Below are 25,377 nucleotides of genomic sequence, written 5' to 3'. Positions count from 1 at the left end.
ACTCATTCATTCAAAATATTCCTGTGTGTTCTATATATCTTTCTGATATGTTTTTTTCATGAATTTAAGTTGCTCATTATAGGATTCTTGTTCGTTGTTATGTATTACGTAAATAATCTATAGGCTTGGTGGTTGAATGTAGCTATTATCTACACAACTATAATTGGAAATATTTAAGCTTTTGTACATTTTGCTTCTGAAACCATAGTACTAGAGAACACAAAATTTCTTTCTAGAATAAATGCATTGTCCTTGTTTATTTCAGTTGTATTGCTTGTATGGTAGTAATACAGAAAAATAAAAATTGAATGACAGTGAAATTCAAGTTTCTCAAGATGATTCTTCAAGTTCATAGTATAATATTAATTTAAATGTACAGTGCATATTGCAATATTAACTTAAATGAACAATTAGATTGTATGAAACAAATTGAAAATGATTTCAAGAAGTGGATTATGGCAATACAGAAAATGAGACTGAAGTGAAGGAAGTGCTTCCGAATGCAAACTACTCTGAAGAGGGCGTGTACAGACTAGTAGATAAGTAAAAAAAAAATTTCACGATGACATAAGGTGCCCCAGCATTTACCAAAATAAAAGCGTGCGACAGTTACCAGAGTTGTCTTAACCTAAATTAGATCTTTCAGCTTACTGTTTAATGACTGAAATTGAAAATACGATTTACTTCTTTCATTAGTGATACGTTATAAATATTATTGTTACATACACAGGTACAGTTAGATTTTTGAATCACAGCATTTCCATACTTTTCTATTCTATCTTTTAGAGGGCTTCTGATTACGTCCAGTCATCTCAAATGGAAGCAGTATAACTAATATTTTTGCGGAATAAGAAGTTATAACTTGTTTATTTTATGCCACTATGAGTTACAATGGGTTTATAGATTTCATATCTTTTACAGCTTTCATGATAAAGCTAGGTATGAGCTCCAAAAAAAGAAAGAAAAAGTACAAGCTTGCTCCCGTGAGAAAGCTTAAGAGAATGGAATAGAATATTATCTTCCAGGAAACTATGTAATAGAATGAACAGCTAGTTCTTGTTTAAAAAGCTATGACAATTCTAACAATACATGCTTCCTAAACCAGATAAATATAGATAGAAAATTCAGTGCATATATGACTTTCAGATGTATTCTCATTTGAAATGTCTTCCTTAGTTGTGTAAAGATGGAACACGAGCAGAAAATATATCTTCACGATTTGTACTATATTTAGCTGGACAAGGAATATCAGTTATAACCTTTTTTTTTCCCGAGTTAGCACTCTTAAGGACTCGTAGAATATAGAACAGGCTGACTGGTAGATACTGTAAATAATAATAATAATTAATAATGTAAATAAATAAATAAAATAAAGCAATTTGTTCCCGAAGAGTTCAAATTAAACAAGATAAAACCAGCGGAGTAATCTCTTTCCGGGTATGCAAAAGTTTCTACGTCGCTATCATACTATCTTAAGCTTGACAAATTTGTTATCCTTATAGTTTAGTATATAACATATTAAGAATATCATAGTTGCATAGCGCTTCCCGCTGGTCTAGTGGCAAGTACGCCTTTCTTCGGGACACTGGTTCCCGGGTTCGATTCCTGATGTGAGAGCCTGGAAACTTTGAACCCATTACAGTGGTTCGCATTTCACCTTGATTTGCAGATTCATTCTCATATAGCCATGGCGCTCGAAAAGGACGCTAAATTCCAACCAACCAACTAATCAATAATAGTTGAAAAGAGAAACTTTAAATCGTATATTCTCATGTAAAAGAAGATGGCGCAGCCTTTTTAGATTAATTCATTGTTATTCAAGTAAAAGAGAAGCAGTTACTGGCCTCGGATGAGTGTGTATCTCTTTTGAGTGTGTCATGTATTGTTGCATATGTTGCGTGATTGAACTTAAAATCTTCAGTGAAATATCCTCAAGAAGGACTAAAGTTGTTTATTGTTATTATTATTCTAAGAAAAAGAAGAATTCTCGGTTCTCCAAATTCAACGAAGAAGGAAATTGGACTGAGAAGATTTGGACAGCAGAGGAGAGTGTAATTCCCCTTTCCTTGACTGTGACAAAAACATTTGTTTGATCAAATGTATAGTAACAAAGTTATATAAAAAGTGAAACTCTTATGTCGACAAAGAATCATTCCTCTCCTCCCCCTCCCCGAAACAAAATCTAAAATGACGCTGCTTTTAGCAACAAACCTATAGAGTTACTATAGTACATTTCTAGAGCACTTGCATTTGGCTTCAAGGGTCAAAAGTTTGGTCCCAAGGTTCGTTCGTAGTGGGCGGCGACATTGAGAGGGAGAGATTCAGATAAGGAGAGAGAGGGGGATGATTTACATATACAAGTTTAGAATTGGAGAAGAAATGATCGGACAGCATCCATATTATGACGAAATTTGTGATTTTGTGAAACATGAGAAAAAAGTTTCCAAACTGCGAGGATCACATCAGGCATTTGTCGAATTAAAGTGGAGAACTCATTTTAGAGCTTCAGATGATTACCAAAGGGGAGAGAGATCGTAAGATCTGGGGAATTAAGACTTGAAAAATCTTCAGCTTCCGAGGCGGGTATCGAACCATGGCTATCTATTCAGCCATGGAGAACTCAACGGATATGAAAAATATGTATGAAATATGTCCATCCAGGGCCAGAAATAAAAGCTTTACAAAGCTAAAGACTGCAACTTAGCTGTCATTCAACTTCCTTCACAAGTATGTTCAAAAATGAAAAACAGCTTTATTCGTTTGTCAAGCATTGAAGGAGATGCAAATGGATTTCTTTTATTTCTGGTCTTAACCAACGTCTTGGTAGGGGTAAATCACTAATGAATTCAAAAAAAAAAAGTTTCATTTTTTAACCTCTAAATGGCTTAGCTTTCATTTCAGCATGGAAACCTGGAACGTACAAACTCTACGATGTGAGGGAAAACATGAAAATTTAAAAGTGGAAATGGACAAATGTAAAGTAGACATAGTGGACTTGAGTAAAGTGAGATAGCCTGGGAGAGATGAGATAGTATCGGGAAATTACATAATATAGTATTCGGGTGGCGATAAAGCCGAGAATGGTGTCGCGATAGCAATGAAGGACGAAGTAGCAAGAAGTGTAACCAAAGTGGAATGCTGCCGTGACCGCTTGATGTTTTTAAAAGTACATGCAAAACAAGTGGATATTGTGATAATATTAGTATATATGCCAACAACCGACCATGATGATAATGAAGTAGAAGTAATGTATGACCAGATTAGTGACATATTGCATCAGAAACGAAGAGGTAAAGTCAACGCCATAGTAATGGGAGACTTCAACAGCGTAGTAGGAGAAGGAGTTGCGAATAAGGTAGTGGGACCATTTGGACTAGGTAGAAGAAACGAACGAGGTCAAATGCTTATCGACTTCTGTAGGCAACATGATCTTGTGGTGATGAATACGTGGTTTAAGAAAAGAAGAACCAACGTGGAAAAGTCCAGGAGGTAAGAAACGCTACCAAATAGATTACATTCTTGTGAAGCAACGTTTCAGGAATAGTGTACGAGACGTGAAGATACTGCCAGGAGCAGACATTGATTGGATTCACAATCTCCTGGTGGCGGAAGTGCAAACCTGCTTAAAGTCGATCAAGTAAAACGGGAGGAGAAATCGAAAGTGGAATTTAGAGCGACTAAGAAATATCGACAGTGATGTGAAAGAAGATATTGAAGAAAACTTCTGTGCAATGGGCGATGAGGTTGACAATATAGAGAATAGTTGGGGAAAAGTTAAACAGATTCTACTTGACACACTCCACAATAACATTGGCAGGATAGAAAGAGCATCGAGAAAACATGCTTAAATAGATGGAAGAACGCAGAAGGGCAAAAAACACGGACATCAATGAATACAGAAGGCTGAATAATGAATTGAGAAGAGAAACAAAGCCAAAGAAATGTACATGGAGCAGATATGTGAAGAAATAATGGAACTTCAAGAGGGCTACAGATATGATCTGATGTACGAGAAAGCACAAGAGTTAGGAGGAAAAGCTAACAAAAGTATACGAACGTTCGGCATCCAAGATCAACAAGGTAATGTAACCACTGACAATCAAAGAATCCTTAGAATTTAGAATCCTTCTGATCATACATAAAAGATCTGTATGATCAGAAGAACCGCCCCAAAGATATTGCGATCAAAGCAGAAGAAGAGGTGGATGATAATGAAAATGGACCCAGTATATTGAAAAGTGAAGTAGTACAAGCAATCAAAGACATGCAAAGGAGAAAGGCCACTGGAGACGACGACATACCAGTGGATTTGCTCAAGGAATTAGGAGAACGCAATGAAAGTACTTACTTCACTTATTAACAAGATCTACCGGAGTGGAGAATGGCCAAAGGATTTTCTTGATGTTACAATGATTGCATTGCCCAAGAAAAAGCAAGCAAAGAAGTGTAGCGATCACAGAACCATTAGTTTGATTTCCCACACTGGAAAGATCATTGCACGCATACTGAACAGGCGGTTGGAAAGTAAGATAGATGAGAGGTTAGAACATCAATTTGGATTCCGGAAAGGAAAAGGCACCAGAGATGTTACTGGATTGATGAGAATTATATCAGAAAGAATTCTTGATGTAAAGGAAGAGTTGTGTTTGTGCTTCATCGACTGGCGAAAACCTTTCGACCGAGTCAATTGGACGAAACTTCTGAAAGTACTTAAAGAAATCGGAGTCAACTGAGAGATCGACGACTCATTCGCAACCTGTACATAGGACAACGAGTGAAGTTGCGCTTGAATGAAGGAGAAACCAATAGTGTGGGGGTTGAAAAAGGAGTCAGACAAGGATGTAGTTTGTCTCCCCAATTATTTAACATTTACAGTGAATGTTTAATGAAGGGAATTGGAGATTTCAAGATTGGAGGGCAGATCATTAACAAGATCAGGTATGCAGATGATACGGTTATAATAGCTAAAACCGAAGGAGGACTACAGGAGATAATTGACAAAATAGTTGACACTGGAAGACTGTATGGAATGGAAATTAACATCGAAAAGTCGAAAGTCATGAGAATATCCCATGGAAATACGCCCTTACGGATCACAGTAGAACAAAAAGAACTTGAAGAGGTCGATAATTTCAAGTATCTGGGAAGTATTTTGACGAGAGACGCTTACTGCACCAAAGAGATCAGGTCAAGAATTATCATAGCTAAAGAAGCATTCAACAAGAAAAGATCACTCTTAACTAGCAAGCTCAATATTGGACTTAAGAAATAGTTGGTTAGGTGCTATATATGGAGCATTGGACTGTATGGTTCAGACTTGGACATTACGGAAGTTAGAGAAGAAATATTTAGAGAGCCTTGAAATGTGGTGTTGGAGGAAGATGGAGAAGATAAAATGGACAGAGAGAGCAACAAACAAAGATGTTTTAAAACGGATAGGAGAGAAGAGGACATTTCTAGCCACTATCCTTCGTAGAAAGACCAATTAGATTGGACACATCTTGCGAAGAAATTGTCTTTTTCACACCGCCATAGAAGGAAAGATGGAAGGGAAGCGAGGAATAGGAAGAAGAACACAGCTGATCGATGATTTGAAAGATATGAGAAAATATTGGGAGTTAAAAGAGGAAACTGAAGATGGACAAACGTGGAAGAAACATTTCCAGGCCCAAATTTAAAAAAAAAAAAAACTCATTAGTCCCAGGACCTGCCGAAAGGCAGAATACTTAATAATAATAATAATAAAAATAATAATGTTTATTTCTGTGCCATGAACAGCCTAACGGCAAAAATGCAGCACTTTATCAGACAAGATAAACACATATTACATACAATGTAAGCTACATACTAAAACAATAAAACATAATGATAAAGTAAAATAATATCGGATTAATAATTCCTTGTCAAATTAACACCAAATATTTTTTTAGTCTCAAAATAGTCGTCATAAATACTAATAATAATATTTGTCAAGCTCTAAAATTCGTGCTTTTATACTGGTAAATTAAATTAAACTAAATTAAAAGAATTGGTCAATCTTCTTAAAATTACAGATTTCGGATTCAAAGGAACTAATGTCGATCTATTTCTTGTATTATACATTGGTACCCTTATACCTATATTATGCAAGCAGTATTCACTATGATAGCTATTGTCTAGTAGTTTCTTAATAAAATCTCTTTCAATAAGTTTTCTCCTGTCGCTCAGTGCCTGCAATCCCCAAAATTAACACCAGTATTCATAACTACGTGAGTAGTAATCTCTATTCATTTTATAGCCGAGTAACGTAATAAATCATTTTTGTACTGATTCAATTTTGTTTGCCAATGCTATACCTATACTATTCCAAATAACCACACCGAACTCGAATTTTGATCTTGCAAGCATCTTGTATAAATATACATAATAATTGTGATTTAGTCAACTAAGTAACTTTATTCAATGTCATTAGGCGATCCGATCCCTGATGGTCACTCTGACCAAAAGTTAGAAAAAACCACGTTCATCGTTGTTACTAACTACAAACCAAAAGTTACCATAATTTAGAATTTGAAATATCACTCTTCGTCGTCGCTGACCACAAACCACAAAGAACCATAGTTTAGAATTTGTGCTGGGAAAACCCAGAGTGAAAGCGTTAGGAGAGTGTGTGTTTACTAGTGTAAGCATATTGGTAGTAGTAACTTCGTAATTTCCAAATATTGTATTCCTACTAAATTACACTTTTCCTACCTATTTCTGGATAATACTGATATCATCAGCAAATGTGGTTTTTGATCAAATCCATAACAAAGCACAGAAAACCTTGGTGAGTACCTTTTTGAGTAATTCATCTTAGTGTAGAGTTCAATATATTCAGAAAATTTGTATGTTATACATATGTCTGTTTTGTCACTTTCCACAAGACTTCAAATGTAGAGAAAACAAATTACAAGTAAGTTTGCTTAGTCGTGTATGATAGTACTTGTTAAAATTGTTGTATGTTGTTTTAGAATTCTGCTCGAGCTAAGGCCTTGAGAGCGAAGTTCGAGAAATGGGAATCAACAGTAGAGAAGGAGAATAAACTAAACTTGATTAACCAAGAGGAATTTGGAACGAGTCTAGACACAACCAAAAATCTTAAAGCTAGGTTCGAAATGATGAGAGAAGAAACTCAACATCCAAAGGAGAAACTACGACCAAAAGTAAACAGATTTGTGGTAAGTGTGCTGTTTATCGATTTTAATTTTTATTTCATGTTTTTGTCGTTATTAGGTTACAACCGATATATCACCTAAAGTAAGAGAATTCATGCTAATGCACGCTGTAGAATAGATATTCCAAATTCAACAATAAGAACAGCAGTGAGAGGAGAGTTACTTAAAAAATCCAAAGACGGTAGAAATAATTTGGTAAATGTAATACATTTTTTGGGATACTACTACTTAATTTTAATATACGTAAGACTTCATACTACATGTAAACAGCTAATTCACGTGCAGTTTTGTTAGCGCTACAAAATATATCATTTGCATTTTGCAAATTGATATCCAAGAGTGGAGTGGAGAATTATTAATTATTAAGAAAGATTTTAAATGAAATTTAATCCCCATTTCAATGTGTTCTGTTCCATGTATTAGTTTCTAAATTAAAAACCTTAGCTTCTGGAGAATATCTAAAATAGAAAGTATCTGTTTTGTACGTGTAAAGGACTAAATGTTAGGATATTATTATACCGTTAAATGACCGAATAGTAATAATAAGAAAATCATCATTGAACCTTAATTTAGAAAATTAAAGCGGCTTCTCTTTCCTTCTTTTTTAATTTCGTCGATGAAAAGTATGGATTTTTGTTTACATTTTAGGGAAATTCTTGACTAACTGCTCTTGACATTGTACAATTACTCTTCGCTTCACCGGCATTTCATTAATTCGAAAATTGATAAAAGCGATAATGTACCTTTTAGTTTCTTTCTTTCTTCACATTAAGAGCTCTCTGATCATTTAAAATAAATGAGAAACGAAAGTGTAATCACATCACATTACTTCAACGTGTACCCAACAAAGGACATCAGCAGGTAAACTGAATTAAATATTTGACTTTAAAGATATTCATTATACAAAGAGTATTGAAGGTATGCAATTTAATATTATTTTAACACTCATCGTTATTCTCATTAAAATCGAAATTAAAATGGAAATTCTAGTTCGATCAGTTAATAACTGAAATGTTTTTCAAAGTATTTTTGTCTTAAGTCATGATAATTCTAGCTCATTTTATATATGAACTAAAACAATTTATTGCGTATCGTCTGAGAGAGCAGTATATAAAGATACTATTTTACACAGTCCTGGTTACAAAAGCCTGGACGGACAGCCGTAGTTTAAGTTCAAAAAGCTAAGCATGGATTCTTTCCAATTTCCACAGGTAAGCACATTTTTCCTTCATTTTGTCAAAGAGTAACACCCCGAAGTATATGTAAGAGGAGTAGACCATCTGGCTCTGGCCATCTAAGAAATATATGCTTGACTTACATAGAAATAAGATATTGTAAGAAAAAAGGTCAAAATGATCATACTGAATAACACTATAGATGAGCGAAGCCTGTAGAAGTCGCTAGATGACCAAGACAGAAACAGAGAGGTTTCACAGTTTTGACTTCCTGGACTTTATGCTATAATTAGGATTATGTATTAATATGCAATGTTTCTTTCAGCCTGGGTTCTAATTCTATCTGTGCATGAATGGATGTATGATACCAGCTATCCAATATAGTACACTACAACATACTGTCTAAACATAATCACAAATTATCCCCCTTTTCTCGTTATCTAACGTACAAAAACTCTTATACGCCTAAAACAAAACAAACCAAAAAAGAAAGAAAAAAAAGGCAAAATCTCCAAATGCGTTGGAAGCACTTCTCACCCAACAATTTAAATTACAATAATACATCTGAAAATGTAAACAATGACGAGTGTCCACTAACCAGTAAGCGTACTCAAAATATAAACGCGGTGAGTGCTGTATTTTACATTTCGCCATATCCAGTTCTTCCTAAGAGAGCACCTTTGATTCTTGACTTTCTCGGAAAAGCAAGGTGTAATATACTTCAAGGTAGCTTACCTCCTGAGCAAAATTCTTGTTGATACTATTTCTTATCTACATTTAGTATATGCTTTTTTGTCCTAATGTATTAAAATTCATACGTTTCTTTCTGTTGAAGTTGTTTTGATAATGATCTTGAAATTTTTAACGCTGTGATTGGACATCGTAAATGTTTCGATAAGCCAGGAACAGCCGGATCGTGACTTTTGCAATGTCGTAACATTTCTTTAATCTGGTATACTGATGCTCCCCTTGGCCATACTGATATATTAATATCACGTTAGCAGATAATTTTATAGTAGACTTACTTGCGAACAGAATGGATTGATTTAAATCTTCTGATTTTTAAAATAAAAACCATTGATTTAAATCATACTCCAAAATAAATTAATTTGAACTGAAATAAGTGAAATCTCCTTTGTTCTCTTATTTGGATTATGGAAGATAATGATCATAAGAAGCAAAAATTAGTTGTAAAGCAACCAGATTGTATAACTATAAAGTATCAAATTTTAGAGCTGTTGTATCATTCCGAACCGAAGCCTAGGTAAACTTATACGCTAGACTTATAAAATATTATCTGGCGTAAGTTTCTAAGTGCAATATATTTTGTAATTAATTCAACATGTATGTACGAAAAAAAAAAAAAAAAGCCTTCCAAAATTTCGTATATTTTAATTTTTCATTTAGTTTTATTCATGTTACTGAGTACAGACAAAGGGTCTTTCCTAGTAAGATAGTGAAATCGGCCCTTGACCCAAAAGGTTACCTTTGACCTAAAACTACCTCAAAAAAAAAATTTGAGCCCCTGCCTCCTCCCCTTACCGAATTATCCTCTCCCTGTCTTTTTATATATAAATTGCTTACTTTCTGTTATATAATTGGATCGATTTGTGAACTATGTTCTTCTTAAACTTTCATTAAAACTGCCTCGTTTTTAACATATGATAATGCCAAACAATAAACGAAAGTGTTCCACCGCACTTCCGAAAGTATGATTAAAGACTGCCCCCCCTCCCTTCCCCTTCGTGTGATATTTACTGCATGCTGAACGATTATTTCTAAAATATTTCACAACAGAAACATATGCTTACTATCCTTTACACTTTCAACTACCAGATCTTTTGTTAATAAATGTAGTAGATTAGCTGAACAGCCATATGTAATAACATCTTCAGATTCACTTAACGCTTTCCTCATTTTGGCCATGTTTGTTCCAAACATTCATAATATGCCGTAGGGAAATGAGTTACATTAAGGTTGTAACATTTAATATCAAGTTTGAAACATCGCAAGTTATAGAAACGTATGTAATAACAAATATCATATTTGAAAATAATTTCGAATTAAACTAGCTGTGACTACATAACTTCAAAATTGAACTTGTGGAATGCACAGTATGAGCGTAGCTCAAAGAAAATAATAAGAATGGTCTTGATTCGAAGCTCGGACCATACACGTAGGAGTAACTTACATTAACCATTCACCTAACAGATAATGACGCACAGAGTTTGGCACTACTTTATCAGATGGTTTTATCAAATGTAACCTAATTAACAACAGTAACAAATTTTATTGCCGTAAAAAGTGTTCTGAACAATGAGAAGTTCATTATGCACATTGTAATTAAGTCACAAGAGGTTTATATCCTATCCGAACGGCGCATCCACCAAGTCAACTTTTGGAATATCCCATTAAGTTAGCTTTCGACGTAGGCAAAGGAAACGTATGTGAATGAGTACAGAGTTCTCCGTAGCAGAATGGATAAAGTCATAGTTCGATAACTACAGAGTTCGCGGTTCGAAACCCGTGTCGGAAGCTGCAGATTTTTTAAATTCTTAATTCCTCAGTTCTCAAGATCTTTCTCTCCATTCGTAATCATCTGATGCTCTAAAATGTGTTCTCCACCTTAATTCGACAACTGCCTAATGTGATCTTTGCAGTTCGAAACCTTCCCTTCTTCTGTTTCACAAAATCAATTTTCGTCATAATACGAATGCTGTCCGATCATTTTTCCCCAGTTCTAAATCTGTATAGAAATCATTCCTCTCTGTCTCCATATTTCAATCTCTCTCTCTCTCTCTCTCTCTCCCCCTTCTCTCTCTCTCTCTCTCTCTCTCTCTCTCTCACTCACTCACTCTCTCTGTCGCCCAGGAACTCATATGGCTTGAGATCAAACCTTCGACTCTTGAAACCAAATGTAAGCTCTCTAGCAATGTGCTATCGTAATTCTATAGGTTTGTTGCTAAAAGCAGTGTCATTTTAGATTTTATTCGGGGGGTGGGGGGAGTCTCGGCCAACAAAAATTTTTCATTCTTTTATTAGAGTATTATTATACATTTAATCAAACAATATGTATTTATGAAGCTCAAGGGAGGGGAAATTACACCCTCCTGTCCTGTCCAAATGACGCTCTTGGAACATTTGCTTGCAATTACTGAAAAGAAATTAAATGAGTCATTGAATAACACTTATTTCTGTCAGTAGATATTCTCGAGCTCTGTGCGTGCATTACAGACTTTAGGAAGCACAAAACTTACTGCCGTTATTAGCAATTTCCGTAGGTTTCTTAGGAAGCATCTTACTAGCTTGCAGTCTTTAAAGAAGGGAAAGAATGAAACTAAATGTATTAATGAAGCTATGGGAAGATTGTGAGACTTTTTTTTTTAAATTTAGGCTCTTAAAATATATTTCAGAACAAACGAATGAAAAAGACTGTTTAGAGCTATAACATTGTAAACTTGATTCCTTTTTTTTCTTTTCTTTTTTTTTTCTTTTGTCTGAATGGAAAGAGTGTACTACGTCCGACACACTGCGTTAGACAAGGAGAGGGGAGGAGTTTGAGTTGGATCGTACTAGAAAGAACTAATCGATTGAGACATGTATTTCTGGATGCATAAGAAAACGGGGCAAGAGTTTATTATTAATTTGGAGCTAGAAATTTTGTAACAATTTCTATGCCGCGAACTGTACCAACCGTCAACACTGATATACCCAATTTGTCCTAAGTTTTCGAAACAGTTTTTCCTCTCTTTCATGTAAACATTGTCTAAAAGATCACATGCGACATTATTTTTTGATGGTGGTAAATATCCTGGACGTAGCATTGATATAAACTTTTTAAATTCAGGATGTTCTATAATTCTGAAACTCAAGTTGTTTGCGTATATAAATCATGCTATTTCTTCATCAAATTCTTGTTTTTGTTTCTGGATCGTTCTCGTTACAGAATTTCATATCTGTGGTTGTTTCTTTAGTTTCCATTCTGTTTCATTTGATTCCACATTATAGTGTCTTCCTCCTGGTGTACTGAAACTGTCTTTTTCATTAGTGCTTGTTGATGACTCCTGAGAAATATTAGGGATTAATGCTGGAAAGAAAACAGAAAAATAATTATAAGGTTTCTTCAAAATAAATTTGACACTCTTAAAACCTGAAAAATACAAGTATGGTGAATTTTTCTATCGTAAAGTTTTTATTCGTTACTAGCTAAAGTGTCCGCCGTTGCACGGGATCCACCGTTGCATTAATGTGTTTGATCTATAATGCTTCATAATATACTCCTACTATCACTACTACAACCACCACTAGACCTACTACTGGTGCCGTGCCATGCACTGGAGAAGCAAGCAATACCTTATGTAATTCGTTAGTAGTGCTGGGAATCTTTTAGTTATCTTCCGTAATTTACCAGTATCTTCACTGGAACTTGAATTGAATGAAAGTTTTTGTGAGGTCTTTCGTCGGACTATTAATTCCCGAGATATAAGCATCGCCCCTTCCCTACATTGTAATAAAATCATTACACAATATAAACACCATTTGTCCCAACGACTACAACCAACAGTTTTCGAGATATTAACGGAAAACTTTTTCCCCTCTTAGTTTTCATGGGGAGGGGGGAAAGCTTTGTCCTTTTCATCCTCTATCAATTTTTACCTTTGCCCTCCATACTCCCAAAAAGTCGGTTCTCGGTTCTTTTAAAATATGTAAATGGAATTCATTTTAAACTTCATATATTTAATATGCTTAGTAGGTATTTGAGGGAACCAATCTAAAACATCATATCGGGGAGTGCAGAGAGAGAGAGAAACCTTCACCCGTAAAAGTAACTTTTACTGCGTTTTTAATTTGATAAAATTTAACTTCCTTTATATTTACGATAACTATTAAAGTGCACCAAAAAATAACAACTTTGTCAATATTGGGAAGAGGAGCTTTGCCCCTGTTAATCTTGACTAAATTCAGTCGCAAACAAATATGCATGATTCAGGAGTTTCAAAGAAGAAACTTGCCACATTTAGTGAAAATCGAATAATCACGAGCACTTTTTCCACTATACTACCAAAGAGTCCTATATGCTTTTGCTAGAATAGAAGTAAATACAACTGTACCACATATATGTTGCCGAAACGATGAAAAATGATCAGAAGGACCTAAAACGTGAATTTGTCCCTATCTGATACAATATTCAAAATTTTCGTAACTCCATTACTTTCTTATAGAGATGTAATAATTGGTGTTCTGCCGGAGACTCAATTTTGACTCTACAGTTCCTGGGCGAAGTGAGTCTTCCATCGTATGTATGTAACGTCCTATGGACGTGGCCTAGTTTAACCTACGCTTCTAACCACTATGTTCCACCAGGGATCAAACCCAGGATCCTTTGATCTCAAGGCGACAAATTTAACCATTTGTTCACTGCGAACACTTTTTCTTGCAAGAAATAAAATATACTGTACTTATCCACTACGTATAATTTTTTCTTAATAAGAAATAAAATGTACTTTACTCATCTGACAAAACACTCACAATCATCATCAGAGAATTTCAGATCCTCTTCCCAGACCCTTACATGTGATTTAATGCTTCTTGATTTTTGCAACTAGACCTTGTAATTCTGGATCATAGAATTTACATTTAGCTCTATATCCTTTTCCACTCGAAGTTCGAGTACGAATGAATGAAATGCATATGGAGTCTTTGTATATATATCGTATATATATATATATGGCCTGCCATTAGCAATTCCAAACAAAAAGTTTTCACCAGGTCAACGAACGTTACATGCGTCAGGCGAGGTACAAATACAATGAGACGCAAATGTGTGTACAGCAGAGTATGAAAACGAGTCTTTCATACAGAGGATGATAGGGAAAAGTCCCGTTTGGAGCGGATAACGGGACAATCTTGCTTTCTTCTTTCTGTAACATAAAGTTTGTAAATCGTTAAATTATTCCACCAGGGAAACCACCATTGACATTTAAGACGAAAATTCCTTTGTGAGCGCGTCTGTTTATTTGTTCCCGGATAATATGGTTGTATTTCGGGGGCTCCGATCCTATCCCCGAAACTTGAAAACTTCGTACATTTTACATAACTTTAGGCGAAATTTATGTATTTTATGTGTATTAAATCACTGAAGAAAATAAATCACTTCGGGTCTGCTCCGCACATGCCTTATGTTCAGCTATGTTAGTTTTAGGGTTCTTTAACAATTAAGTTTCTTTCTTTTCGACATAATTATATTGGTGTAATGTCCTAAGCCCCCGGGCAAGGTGAAGCTTGGTGGTTTGTCTTTGCCACTGCTTTCAATCGGGTTAAAATATCCCAATGTAAAGACTAGAGATCATAGTTGAATTCATTCATATCGCAGGGGCAAGAAACTCCACAGGTTTTGCTGTTCTACTCGAGTTGCATAAAAAATTACGGAAATTAAGATATATGTATGAAGTAACGGTGTTCGAGCCCCCTTTCAATCTTACTAGTGCCCCCTGACTGTGAAGTCTGAATTCAACACTGCTAGGGACCTAGAGTTTAATGTAGATTTCTGATCATATTAGTACCCCCGGGGTTCAAGGTCAAGAATCTTCTTTATACAAGGCGATGAGTTTAACCATTGAAGAAATTACCATTAGATATTTAAGACGAAAATTCTAGTGTGCACGCAACTGTTTGCCCAGATAAAAGGGACATATTTAGGAGGGTACCCCTCTCCGAAATTTAAAAAAAAAAAATGTACATTTTACATAACTTTAGGTGAAATGTATGTAATTTGTGTGTGTTTAATGATGCAAGCTAGTTCTGGGCCGCCCGATTTTTTTGAAAATATGTCCCCGCCAAATATCAATAACTTTTGTTAAAAAAAGTGCCATGTTGATAAATATTTTACTTTTTCTTTAATGCTTAAGAAACATTGGGATTTAAATAGGTTAACGATTGAGAATTAATTCAAAATTCATCCCAAATACTATCATCTAAATGGCATAATCAACATTTAACCTGATTCCTGAAACCAGCTTTTGTTTAAACTAGTTGTTTTCTTTTTTTTAAAAAAAATAATAATAATAATAATGCTTTAAATCGTATGAACTTCATGGTGACGTTTCCATATATCAAACCATCTTCACTAGTTTTATCTCCTTTCCACCTTTTAATTAAGGCGTCCCATGTTATTCTCGGTCGAACCACAACTCCTCTTTCAAATGTAAACCAAGTAGCGGTTCGAATAGCACTCGAAGCGAAAGTCTCCTTCCTAATAACCAACGTATTACATAAGGATGTTAAGCCTAAACATACGAAACGAAACAAAATTGTATATTTCTGCTTGCCTGAATGCCAGTTGTTTTATAAAGAAACCAAGGTTATTGATAGAAATTGGCAAAATTTATCGACTGCCTACGTAGCTTCCAGCATTAGCTTAGATTGGACTTTCAGTTTTAACTTAATTGAATAATATCACCATACTAAATTTGTAATTTAATACCTTAGTTTTAGCGTACTGATTGTAATACGTTGACCATAAAATTTTACATGACAAGCAATAACGGTATTTTTCCGTTATTGCTTTGCATTTAAAGTAATAACAGGATTTTCCCAATGGCTAAGGTGGGAGTGTTCCGATTTATATATACTTCTTTATAATGGTTTCACTTGTGCAACTGTTTATCTTTTTGTCCTTCTGAAATGACTCTTGACAATTATATTAACAAGTGTGTAAAGATCAATGCAACTATTTTTTATCAGGGGTCCTTCGTGTGTGATTCAGCAGACTCATGGCATTTGTGGCCAATTAGTCCCGGTTTCGAGCCCAAATGCAGAACAATTTCTCTCAGATGTAAACCGAGAAGCGGTTTGATTCCGCTTTAAGCTTGTGATCTCTTCCAGCATAACCCGGTTGCTACATAATAGCACCAAGGCAAAAGAAACTTCTGTCCATATGTAATATACTACATAGAGCAAATTATTTAAACCAAGAAAACCTGATTTAAACAAAAAAAGTTGTTTTTTGTTATTTTTTTTCAATAAAAAACATGGTTTTTGCCAACCCTGGTATTATACGAGAAGAAAGATGTTATTTAAAAAAGAATCTAAGTCAAAAAAATAATCAACAAATATTATTTTTCCCACCCTTCTAGCAAAGTACTTTTTAAAAATCAGTAACCAGATTTTCAGTGCTAAGTGGCGATTTATATGTAGCTTTATAAACCTTGAAACTATAAAGGTAACCAAGAAAGTTTCGTAGCTTTTTGTTGAGGTATGTGTTCAATTTGCCCTCACACCGTGAGTTGAATGTGTATGGAGATAATGCGAAGATCAGTCGTTGGTGTGGTATATCCAACATAATACCTGGTTGTGGCAGGTCAGTTACACCGTGAACTTGCGTAAGGACAGAGTAAACATTTGGCCTCCACAGAACGTTATAAGGGCGTGTATGATGTACGAGTTCAAATTGGAGTCAAACGCCTCTGCAGCGGGGCGGAAGATATGCGAGGCCTTTGGTGAAGATGTCTTGAGTGCAGCGGTGGTTTAATAAGTTTAAGGACGGTGATGAAAACACTCAAAAACGCACCACGCGTCGGAAGACCAACACATGTACAAAATGAAGATACGTCTTAGGTGACATCGATGTTCAAAGGTGGTGGGTGAAAAAGCGACAGAACTTTCTTGGTTTCCTTTATATAATTATTATGAGCCTTGTTCAAACAATAAGTTTTGGCCAAATTAGATGAAAATCCAAGTATTATTTGATTTACCTGTTATCTTACTGTTTGGTGTAGTAGTGTATTCATTAAATGTATTCGTGTTCTTTCATGGCATCCTCCGTAGCTGCTTCACGTATTCAACAACTTCTGGAGGCTGCTGATAGATTTATTTTTGTCATACAGCAAACAGCCGCGAACGGGCTGCTTCGACACTTTAGAAACTGTGATTGTGTGTACATTGTGCGTGTATTCGCGCAGGTTAATAGTCACACTAACCTCTCATGGTCTTTGTGGTATGTAAGTCACTTCGTTCCATCTTCAACAAGTGGGACGTCAGAACTCCTCAAGTTGGACGTCAAAAACAACAAGAAAGAAAGAAAGAAAGTCTCGAGAAAGATTTCTGTCGTTATTCGCTTTATTATCAATCAGATTACTCGTCTGAAATCATTTGTGTCTTTTTAGAGTAGTTATGCGAGATAGAAATAAGAGTCATTTCGTAAATAATGTACATTATGGCATGGAAGAAAGAAAGAAAGAAAGAGTCTCGAGAAAGATTTCTGTCGTTATTCGCTTTATCATCCATCAGATTACTCGTCTGAAATCATTTTTGACATTTTCTGGATAAGTAGTGGGAAATTTTAATATTAGATTTTGCCCCCTTTAGTTATGGAATTTTCAGAAACATGTGTTATTTTGAAGGGAATTTTATATGCCAGGTTGCATCTTTCTTGCTTCAAGTATTTGTGAGGTACACTGAGCTTGCCAAAATATTTAAACTTCATTAGAATATTTGTTTCCAGAAATCCTTCCTTGCCCATTACTTTCGTGATAGAATATACTTTGTCCAACTTTTTTGTTTCTGTATGTAGTTGTATGCCCTAGATGATGATAAGTCACTTCTGTCCTTTTATATAATATGTAGATACACAGTATGTTCAGAAATTCGGGATCAAACTCCGGGATGTGATCCCTTTTATCAAATGAAGAATGAAAGTTCTAATAAAGATGGCTCAATAAAACTTCCTTTCTGTTATAAACCGCTGAAAATGCGAAGTATCACGCATTCAAATTCGTTGGTTTGAAAACTAAGGGACGTATCGCAAGCGGTTCAAGAAAAAACGCAGGAATTAATATGCACTCTATCCAAATCCCTATGTTTCAAAATTCTCCAGTACTGACTCAACGAATGTTCAATTAGTACTTAAAGCAATGTGCCCTGTACCCCAACTTCCTTTACTATTCGTTTTGTCAACTACAACTTTTATTTGCCATTATTTCAACTACAGAAGACTAATGACTTTTAGCATTCATTACTTTTAACCATTTGTTATTTTCTTGCATTCTTCATATCCTATCTTCTCTCAAGATAGGTTTAACAGGTGGTTATATACACACAATATACAGTTTTGCTATAAAAGAACAGTTTGTATCGGCATTACGGTTGATAATAACATCTAAAAGAGTACAGTTCAATTAAACATACTTTGGTAATACTGAACGAACTTTTAACTACGAGAATTGCCAACACAGAATTTTCTTGTAACTGCAAGAAGTTTTATGCAGTATTATTGTGGCAACATTGAGCGATTATGCAAAACAGTCTGGTAATATTGAACTATCTGACCGTAGTGAACAATTGCTTATTAATATAAAACATCATTTTGAATTATCGTTTTGGGATGCTATTTGCGTAAGAAATAAATTTTGCATAATAGTCCATCTAACAAATCAGATGGGGGCGAACCCTTAAGACATTTATCGGATAAAGTTGTTTATACCGAATGTGTGAAAGCGATTCTGATTATAAAATTTGTACATTTGAGCGAAGTAAAGTTGACGAAAATTACAGGTGTAACAGGCACTAACTCTAGCATAGAGACAGTACATCAAAATAATGTATTTGGTGCAGCTGATCGTATGTAATAGGTGCCTAGAGATGTGAGCACGCATTACAAGGGCGCCATGCATAATGAAATGTGATCAAGGGAACACTCGCAAATTCGTTTGCGAAAAGAAATGTTTATGAAAGGTGTGTGTTATCATCTTGATGGATTTTCATTGATAGAATAATTCTTCAATAGTCGAAGTACTGAAGCTCAAGCTCGTGGGCTGCTACAAAAGGACAATTGGACAGTCAGTATGGACAAACTGTAACTGTAGATGCACGTGGAGTAAATAGAAATAGAAATGTAGAGCTGCACTCTTTCAGGAGTAAATATTAAAGTTTGCAATTCTGTGGTGAAAGAACGTATCGAAATTGATTTTGTGAAATAATGAGATTTTTACGCTTTGACTTCGTCTGCTTGATCTGTTCGTTTGCAGAGTACCAAATTTATATTTTGTCACGTATGTGGAACAAATTTATTGAAAATTGTGGAAAGCATCCCTTTGACAAATATTACCAAAAATTCTCACTTTCAGCCGATGTTGATACTAAATAGTTGTTGAAGGGAATACTTTGCCTGCGAAAAGATAATTGTCGGCGTTTTGTGTGAAATATAATTAGCTACGTGAATATCTAGTAATGCAACTGATGAAGCCGTTTTTGAATAAAGGACTCCATGTCACAACAAGCTTAAATAAAAAGGTACAAGTATAATCGGCACTGTGAACAAATGTAGGATAGAAATTCCTCAAGAAGTGGGAGGGAATCGAAGAGCAGCTTTTTAATCACTGCATATTTTGATACGAGTGCAGAGAGTGCATAAAGCGCAGTACTCACTGGACCACAGAGCTCAGTGCTCTGTGGTCCGTGGGCGCCATTTTTAGAACACCCGATATATATATATATATAAGAGAGAGAGAGAGAGAGAGAGAGAAAGAAAGAAAGAAAGAAAGAAAGCTGACATTTTAGTCGAGAAAATCCGTAGAGGCGAAATTTGGCAGGATTCTGTATTACACCCAGGAGTTTCTATACCAAACTATGTACAGTCTTGTTGTTCAGCAAAGACCAATCTGTACAGTCGCGAATAAACGGAAATCATGTATGCTCTCCGTCGGCAGGTCCAGGATAGAGAAAATCGTGGGTATGTACACTCATGTCCAAAATTATTGTCGCATGTCTATAAATATGTTGTTGTAGGAATATAATTTGATAACGAATTCGACCGGTATGTCTTCTTATGTTAGTATGTGTATAATCGGCAAAGACATGTATGTGGCAAATTTCATGTCAAAAGAGCAGTAAATAAGAACAACAAAGCGAAAATGAAACTTTCTTGTCCATTTAGCAACATTTTGTTTTACTCATTCTAATTTTCGTATTTATGAATTTTACTACAAATATACATATCTCGATTATACACACAGTATCAGTATTAAAAGTATCCTTCAGGATTTTTGTCAAATTATATTCTTACAAGAAAACAGTTATAGATATGCGACAAATCATTTTGGACAAGGGGATCAGCGAATTTAAGAAAGGCTATCAATCTCGTGCTTATATATTAAAGAAACCTGACGGAACAGTTCTCACTGATACGGATAGCATCTTAAATAGATGGAAAGATTTCTTTGACGATTTGCTGAACACGCAACCAAAAACTAATGTGCGTGGAGAAAAGGAGATACACATCGCAGTACCATATATTCCAGAACCCAACCAAATAGAAGTAGAAACCGCTATAAAGAAATTAAAGAAACACAAATCTCCGGGTGTAGATGAAATTCCGGCTGAGTTAATTTTAGCTGGAGGTGAAAAATTGTGGAACAAGATACACAAACTCATTCTCCTTATCTGAAACAAGGAAGAATTGCCACAACAGTGGAAAGAATCAATCATTGTTCCATATCACAAGAAAGGCGACAAAACTGACTGTAATAATTATCGATGCATTTCTCTTCTGTCACCATCCTGTAAAATCCTTTCAAACATTCTATTAGCAAGGTTGACCCCATACGCAGGTCAAATTATTGGGGATTATCAGTCCGGATTTAGACGAAATCGATCAACTATCGACCAAATACTCGAAAAGAAGTGGGAATACAATACCCCGGTACATCAACTATTTATTGATTTTAGAAAGGCGTACGACTCGGTTAGGAGAGAAACATTATACAACGTTCTTACAGAACTTGGAACACCGAGAAAGCTAATTAGATTAAGATATGTTTAAATGAATCCCAAAGTAAAGTCCGGGTAGGAAAATTGTTGTCCACGAGTTTTCACGTCGAAAATGGCCTGAAACAAGGAGATGCGTTGTCGCCATTATTATTTAACTTGTGTTGGAATACGCTATAAGGAAAATCAAAGATAGCAACCAGAACCTAGAGTTGAACGGTATTCACCAGGTTATGGCATATGCTGCTGATGTAAATTTAATAGGGGATGATAGGAGAACAATAGAAAGAAATGCAGAGATCTTATTAAACGCTTGCAGGGACATGGGTTTAGAAGTAAATGCAGAGAAAACTAAATACATGGAAGTGTGGCGGGACCGTAATACGGCAAATTATGGATGCATTAAAATATTAAATAATACTTTTGATAAAGTGGATAATTTTAAATACTTAGGATCAATATTAACAGAGGAAAATCATATTCACGAAGAAATTAAATGTCGACTAAAACCAGGGAATTCGTGTTACTATTCGGTTCAAAATCTCTTGTCGTCGCGAATTCTGTCGAGGAATTTGAAGCTTAAAATATATAAAACGATAATTATGCCTGTTGTTCTGTATGATTGGTCGCTTATTCTGAGGGAAGAACATAGACTGAAAGTATTTCAGAACAAGATCCTGAGACGAATATTCGGACCCAAGAGGAACGAGAATGGGGAATGGCGGAAACTTCATAACGAGGAACTGCATAATTTGTATGGTTTACCCAACATTGTTAGGGTCGTCAAGTCTAGGAGGCTTAGGTGGGCAGGTCATGTAGCTAGAATGGAAGAAAGTAGAAACTCTTTCAAAGTCTTGACTGGAAAACCAATCGGAAAAGGACCATTAGGTAGACCTAGGCGCAGATGGAAGGACAATATTAAGATGGATCTCGCAGAGAAAGGAATACAAAGTAGAAACTGGCTCCAATTGGCTAAGGATAGAAGTCAGTGGAGAGCTTTTGTGAGCGCGGCATTGAACCTCCGGGTTCTGTAGGCCATAGAGTTAGTTAGTTAGTGTACTTTGACAGACAGTATTTGATTGTGTTCGGACACCACATAGTCCAGAAAATCTGCACCACAACACGAATTTTGTTGAATTGCAGTTCTCCAGCAGTGGCAGGAGCAACGCCAGGAAAGCCGTCTATAGCCTGGATTTTCGAATTGCGGATTCTCCTTCTAAATTTGTTCAAATTATTTCTCCGTGTGGTCGTACGAGTTAGGCCTAATATAATGAATTCAACACACCTAATATGATGGGTGATGCTGTTTTTCAGACCTCAATTCCCTTATATCAGGATCAAAACAGGGTAATTTCAGTACATGTGGCTCCATGTTTAGTATGTTCCTGTATTGTTTTTTCGTATATATGAAATGCGAAAATTTTGTCTCTCAGAGATATATAATGGCAAATGGCAGCAGATATCTTACAGCCGTTTCGGGAATTTCAGAATAAACAGCCTCAAACTGGAACCAAAACTCCAGTAACGGTAACAAAGGAAATAGTATTTTGACCGTTGAATCACAAAATATCGCGATAAGTTGTGTTTCTTTGATAAAAGGAAGTCCATATTTCGAGTCTAGAAAGTTTTTGTTTTTTCTTTCTTTGGGATAAATCAGAAAATACAGACGTAATTGGGACGCCAGTGACCTCAAATGTTCAATCATACTTTCAGCATCATCACCAGAAAGAGCTTGTTCACTGAAATCAATGAAATCACTGTGTAAAAGGAGTCATATTTTCCTTTCTCCAAACTGGTGCACCACAAATATCATGACTGTCGCCAGTATTTTGTCTTGCTCAGAAAACATGGTGTCAGATCAAAGGCTTGAGTTAAGACCATTCAAAATGTTAGTAGGAATGTTCTTCAAATAAGCAAAAGACCAGAGCCATTCGAAATCGTTTAAATTGTGTTAACTGAAGAACAACGTTATTTTGACCTTGTTATATCTATCAGTTTAGATTACTCTTTATCAGTAAATCATAGTTCGTTTACACACATGAAATAATTTTCATAATTAGGATTAGAACCTATGTTAAAGGAAGAAGTCAATGCAGATATGTTTTTTGACTGTACAGTCACGATTGTGAAACTAACTTCCTCTTGCTTGTATAGTTACTGTGCACATTTTCAGTGCGGGAGACCCGGGTTCGATTCCCAGATGGAGCTTATGTGGGTGTCTTATGTGGCCGTGGTCCTGAACAAGATGAAGAACTTTAAATCAACCAACCAATCAATGACTGTAAAACCTCTCTTGTAGTATGTCAGTTTTTTTCCTTTTTGTTTTTTCTTTTTAATTTCCCATAACTTCTCTGCATGCCAGTTCATTCATATTTATTAAGTAGCAAAAGCCAGGTGGCCTACTCATCTTATATATTATGCGTGTTACTATTATCTGACACAGAATGAAGGATTTTTTTTTCTGTGTGCAGATGTGTGGAATTTAGTAGGAAGAATTAGCTTCAATTTCTTGGAAGGCCGTCTAATTTTTGTGACCTTGAGTGTGCATGAGGATTTCCAGAACATATCATGGTATATTTGACAGGCCTAAAGCAAATATTTATTGATGTCAGATAAAAGTCACACCCATCACATTTAGTCCTGTAATTTAACAGTTGTAATTTTTTTTTGTGTGTGTGTGTGTGTGATGTGTCACAATATTCGTCATTCACTGGAGCAGTATGTAAGCAGAATAATAATTAATTTATGTGCTACTCGTAACTGAAATGACTGCTAAAGGGATACAAAGATTATAGTCTTTTGTACTAATATTTGATGCGTACATTTGAGTTGAAAAATTAAGATAAGTAATCAGAAATGGAACGTGACATTGTTGCTGGGTCGTAGTATTAGTGTAATTTCAATGTTGCCTTTAAATTTGTAATTGACACAGTTGTAATATGACATAGTAAAGTTGTAATTTTCTTTTCAAATGTTCAGCTGCTTAGTTCACGAATTATTGAAAATAAATAATAACAGTTATTATTGTTGTTGTCTCTACACATATATTATAAAGTGTTGTCCATATTATAAAGTGAAATGCTTTGCAATTCTAGTCATAGAAAAAAAATTATCAGTAAAATTTTTTTGTTTGTCTACCTTCAAATATCATCAGTTATGTAACAAGGAATTGCGTAAAATTAATACATTAAAGGGTTTCTACAAACTGAAAAGTAAAAATAAATAAATAAATAAATAAATAAAATAAAAAATACAAAAATAAAATGGTCTGAGAATGTCACGGAAACCGATTAGAAGGCAAGGGAAAAAGTTGAAGTTTATATATGTATATGCAAAACAGTTGAAAATGACAGAAATATCTTTAACTTAAGCCAGTGTGAACCAATGATAGTGCGATGAATCAGTGAACTAGACTATTTGTAACCTACTTCGTCATTTCCACTATTTATTCAGTGACTTTCCAGCTGAGGGAAAGTTCATGGAGATCACAAGATGCACAAAATTTCCTGTGAAGTTTTGCGGCATCCACTGATTGGAAAATGCAATTTGTTTTCAGAGGGCATTAGAAATTTGGAACTAAAATTTCTTCACTAAGCAAAACTTCCAAACACGAGAACTATTGAAATCCTAAGAAAGCAATAAGCAAGCCATTAAGTGCAAACTAGTTTTGTGCAAGATCGTATCCATTGAATCCAGCTCTTCTAACGTAGGATCCAGACTTTGACCAATTGTTTCTGATGTTAGTCGTCTTTGATGTTATAGGGAAAGATCTCATGATTCGAGAGTGAAACGAGAACTGTCGAAATGTACAGATACAGGGCTATTAAGTTGATGTGATAGAAGCAAAAAATGTTATTGTGAGCAAAAATATCGACATTGAATTTGCTGCTTAATGTTTTCTCGCACAATAGAAACCAGAGGACAACAGAAACTAAGTTTTACGACTGCCCCTGGACTCTATGATTACCAAACTCCAACAGTGTGTCCTTTAAAGTACAAAACAATTGAAGACCTGTCTTTGTTAGATCCTAAGGTTTCAACTTTCATCCATGTAACTTGAAAAGAGATTCGCTCTTCTTCTAGACGAACTTATATGTCTGACATCATAGATAATGTACTTGGTGAGAACTCTGGGAAAGAATCTATTTCTTTCTCCAGTTTAAACTCAGCAAAACTTCAAGAAATCTTCCAAAGTTTTAACAAATTTGGACTTGACATTTGACTTGGAAGTTTCTTGCTGGCCA

At 35.2% G+C, this 25,377-nt stretch overlaps 1 protein-coding gene across 49 annotated transcripts in view; it reads left to right on the top strand.

Annotated features, from left to right (window-relative positions):
• Positions 1-25,377, top strand: part of LOC145686312 (uncharacterized) — a 955,404-nt gene that overhangs the window by 679,605 nt on the left and 250,422 nt on the right. For all 49 annotated transcript variants that reach the window (XM_081759464.1, XM_081759467.1, XM_081759462.1 and 46 more), the window contains one exon: positions 6,993-7,199. In XM_081759464.1, coding sequence (XP_081615590.1) covers positions 6,993-7,199 — 207 coding nt within the window. The remainder of the gene's footprint in view (positions 1-6,992; positions 7,200-25,377) is intronic.

Source organism: Thermobia domestica, chromosome 5 (assembly GCF_964235325.1).
Source record: "Thermobia domestica chromosome 5, izTheDome1.hap1.1, whole genome shotgun sequence".
Taxonomy (NCBI): Eukaryota; Metazoa; Arthropoda; class Insecta; order Zygentoma; family Lepismatidae; genus Thermobia; species Thermobia domestica.
Note: the sequence above shows the minus strand (reverse complement) of the source record. Positions and strands in the feature narration are given on the sequence as shown.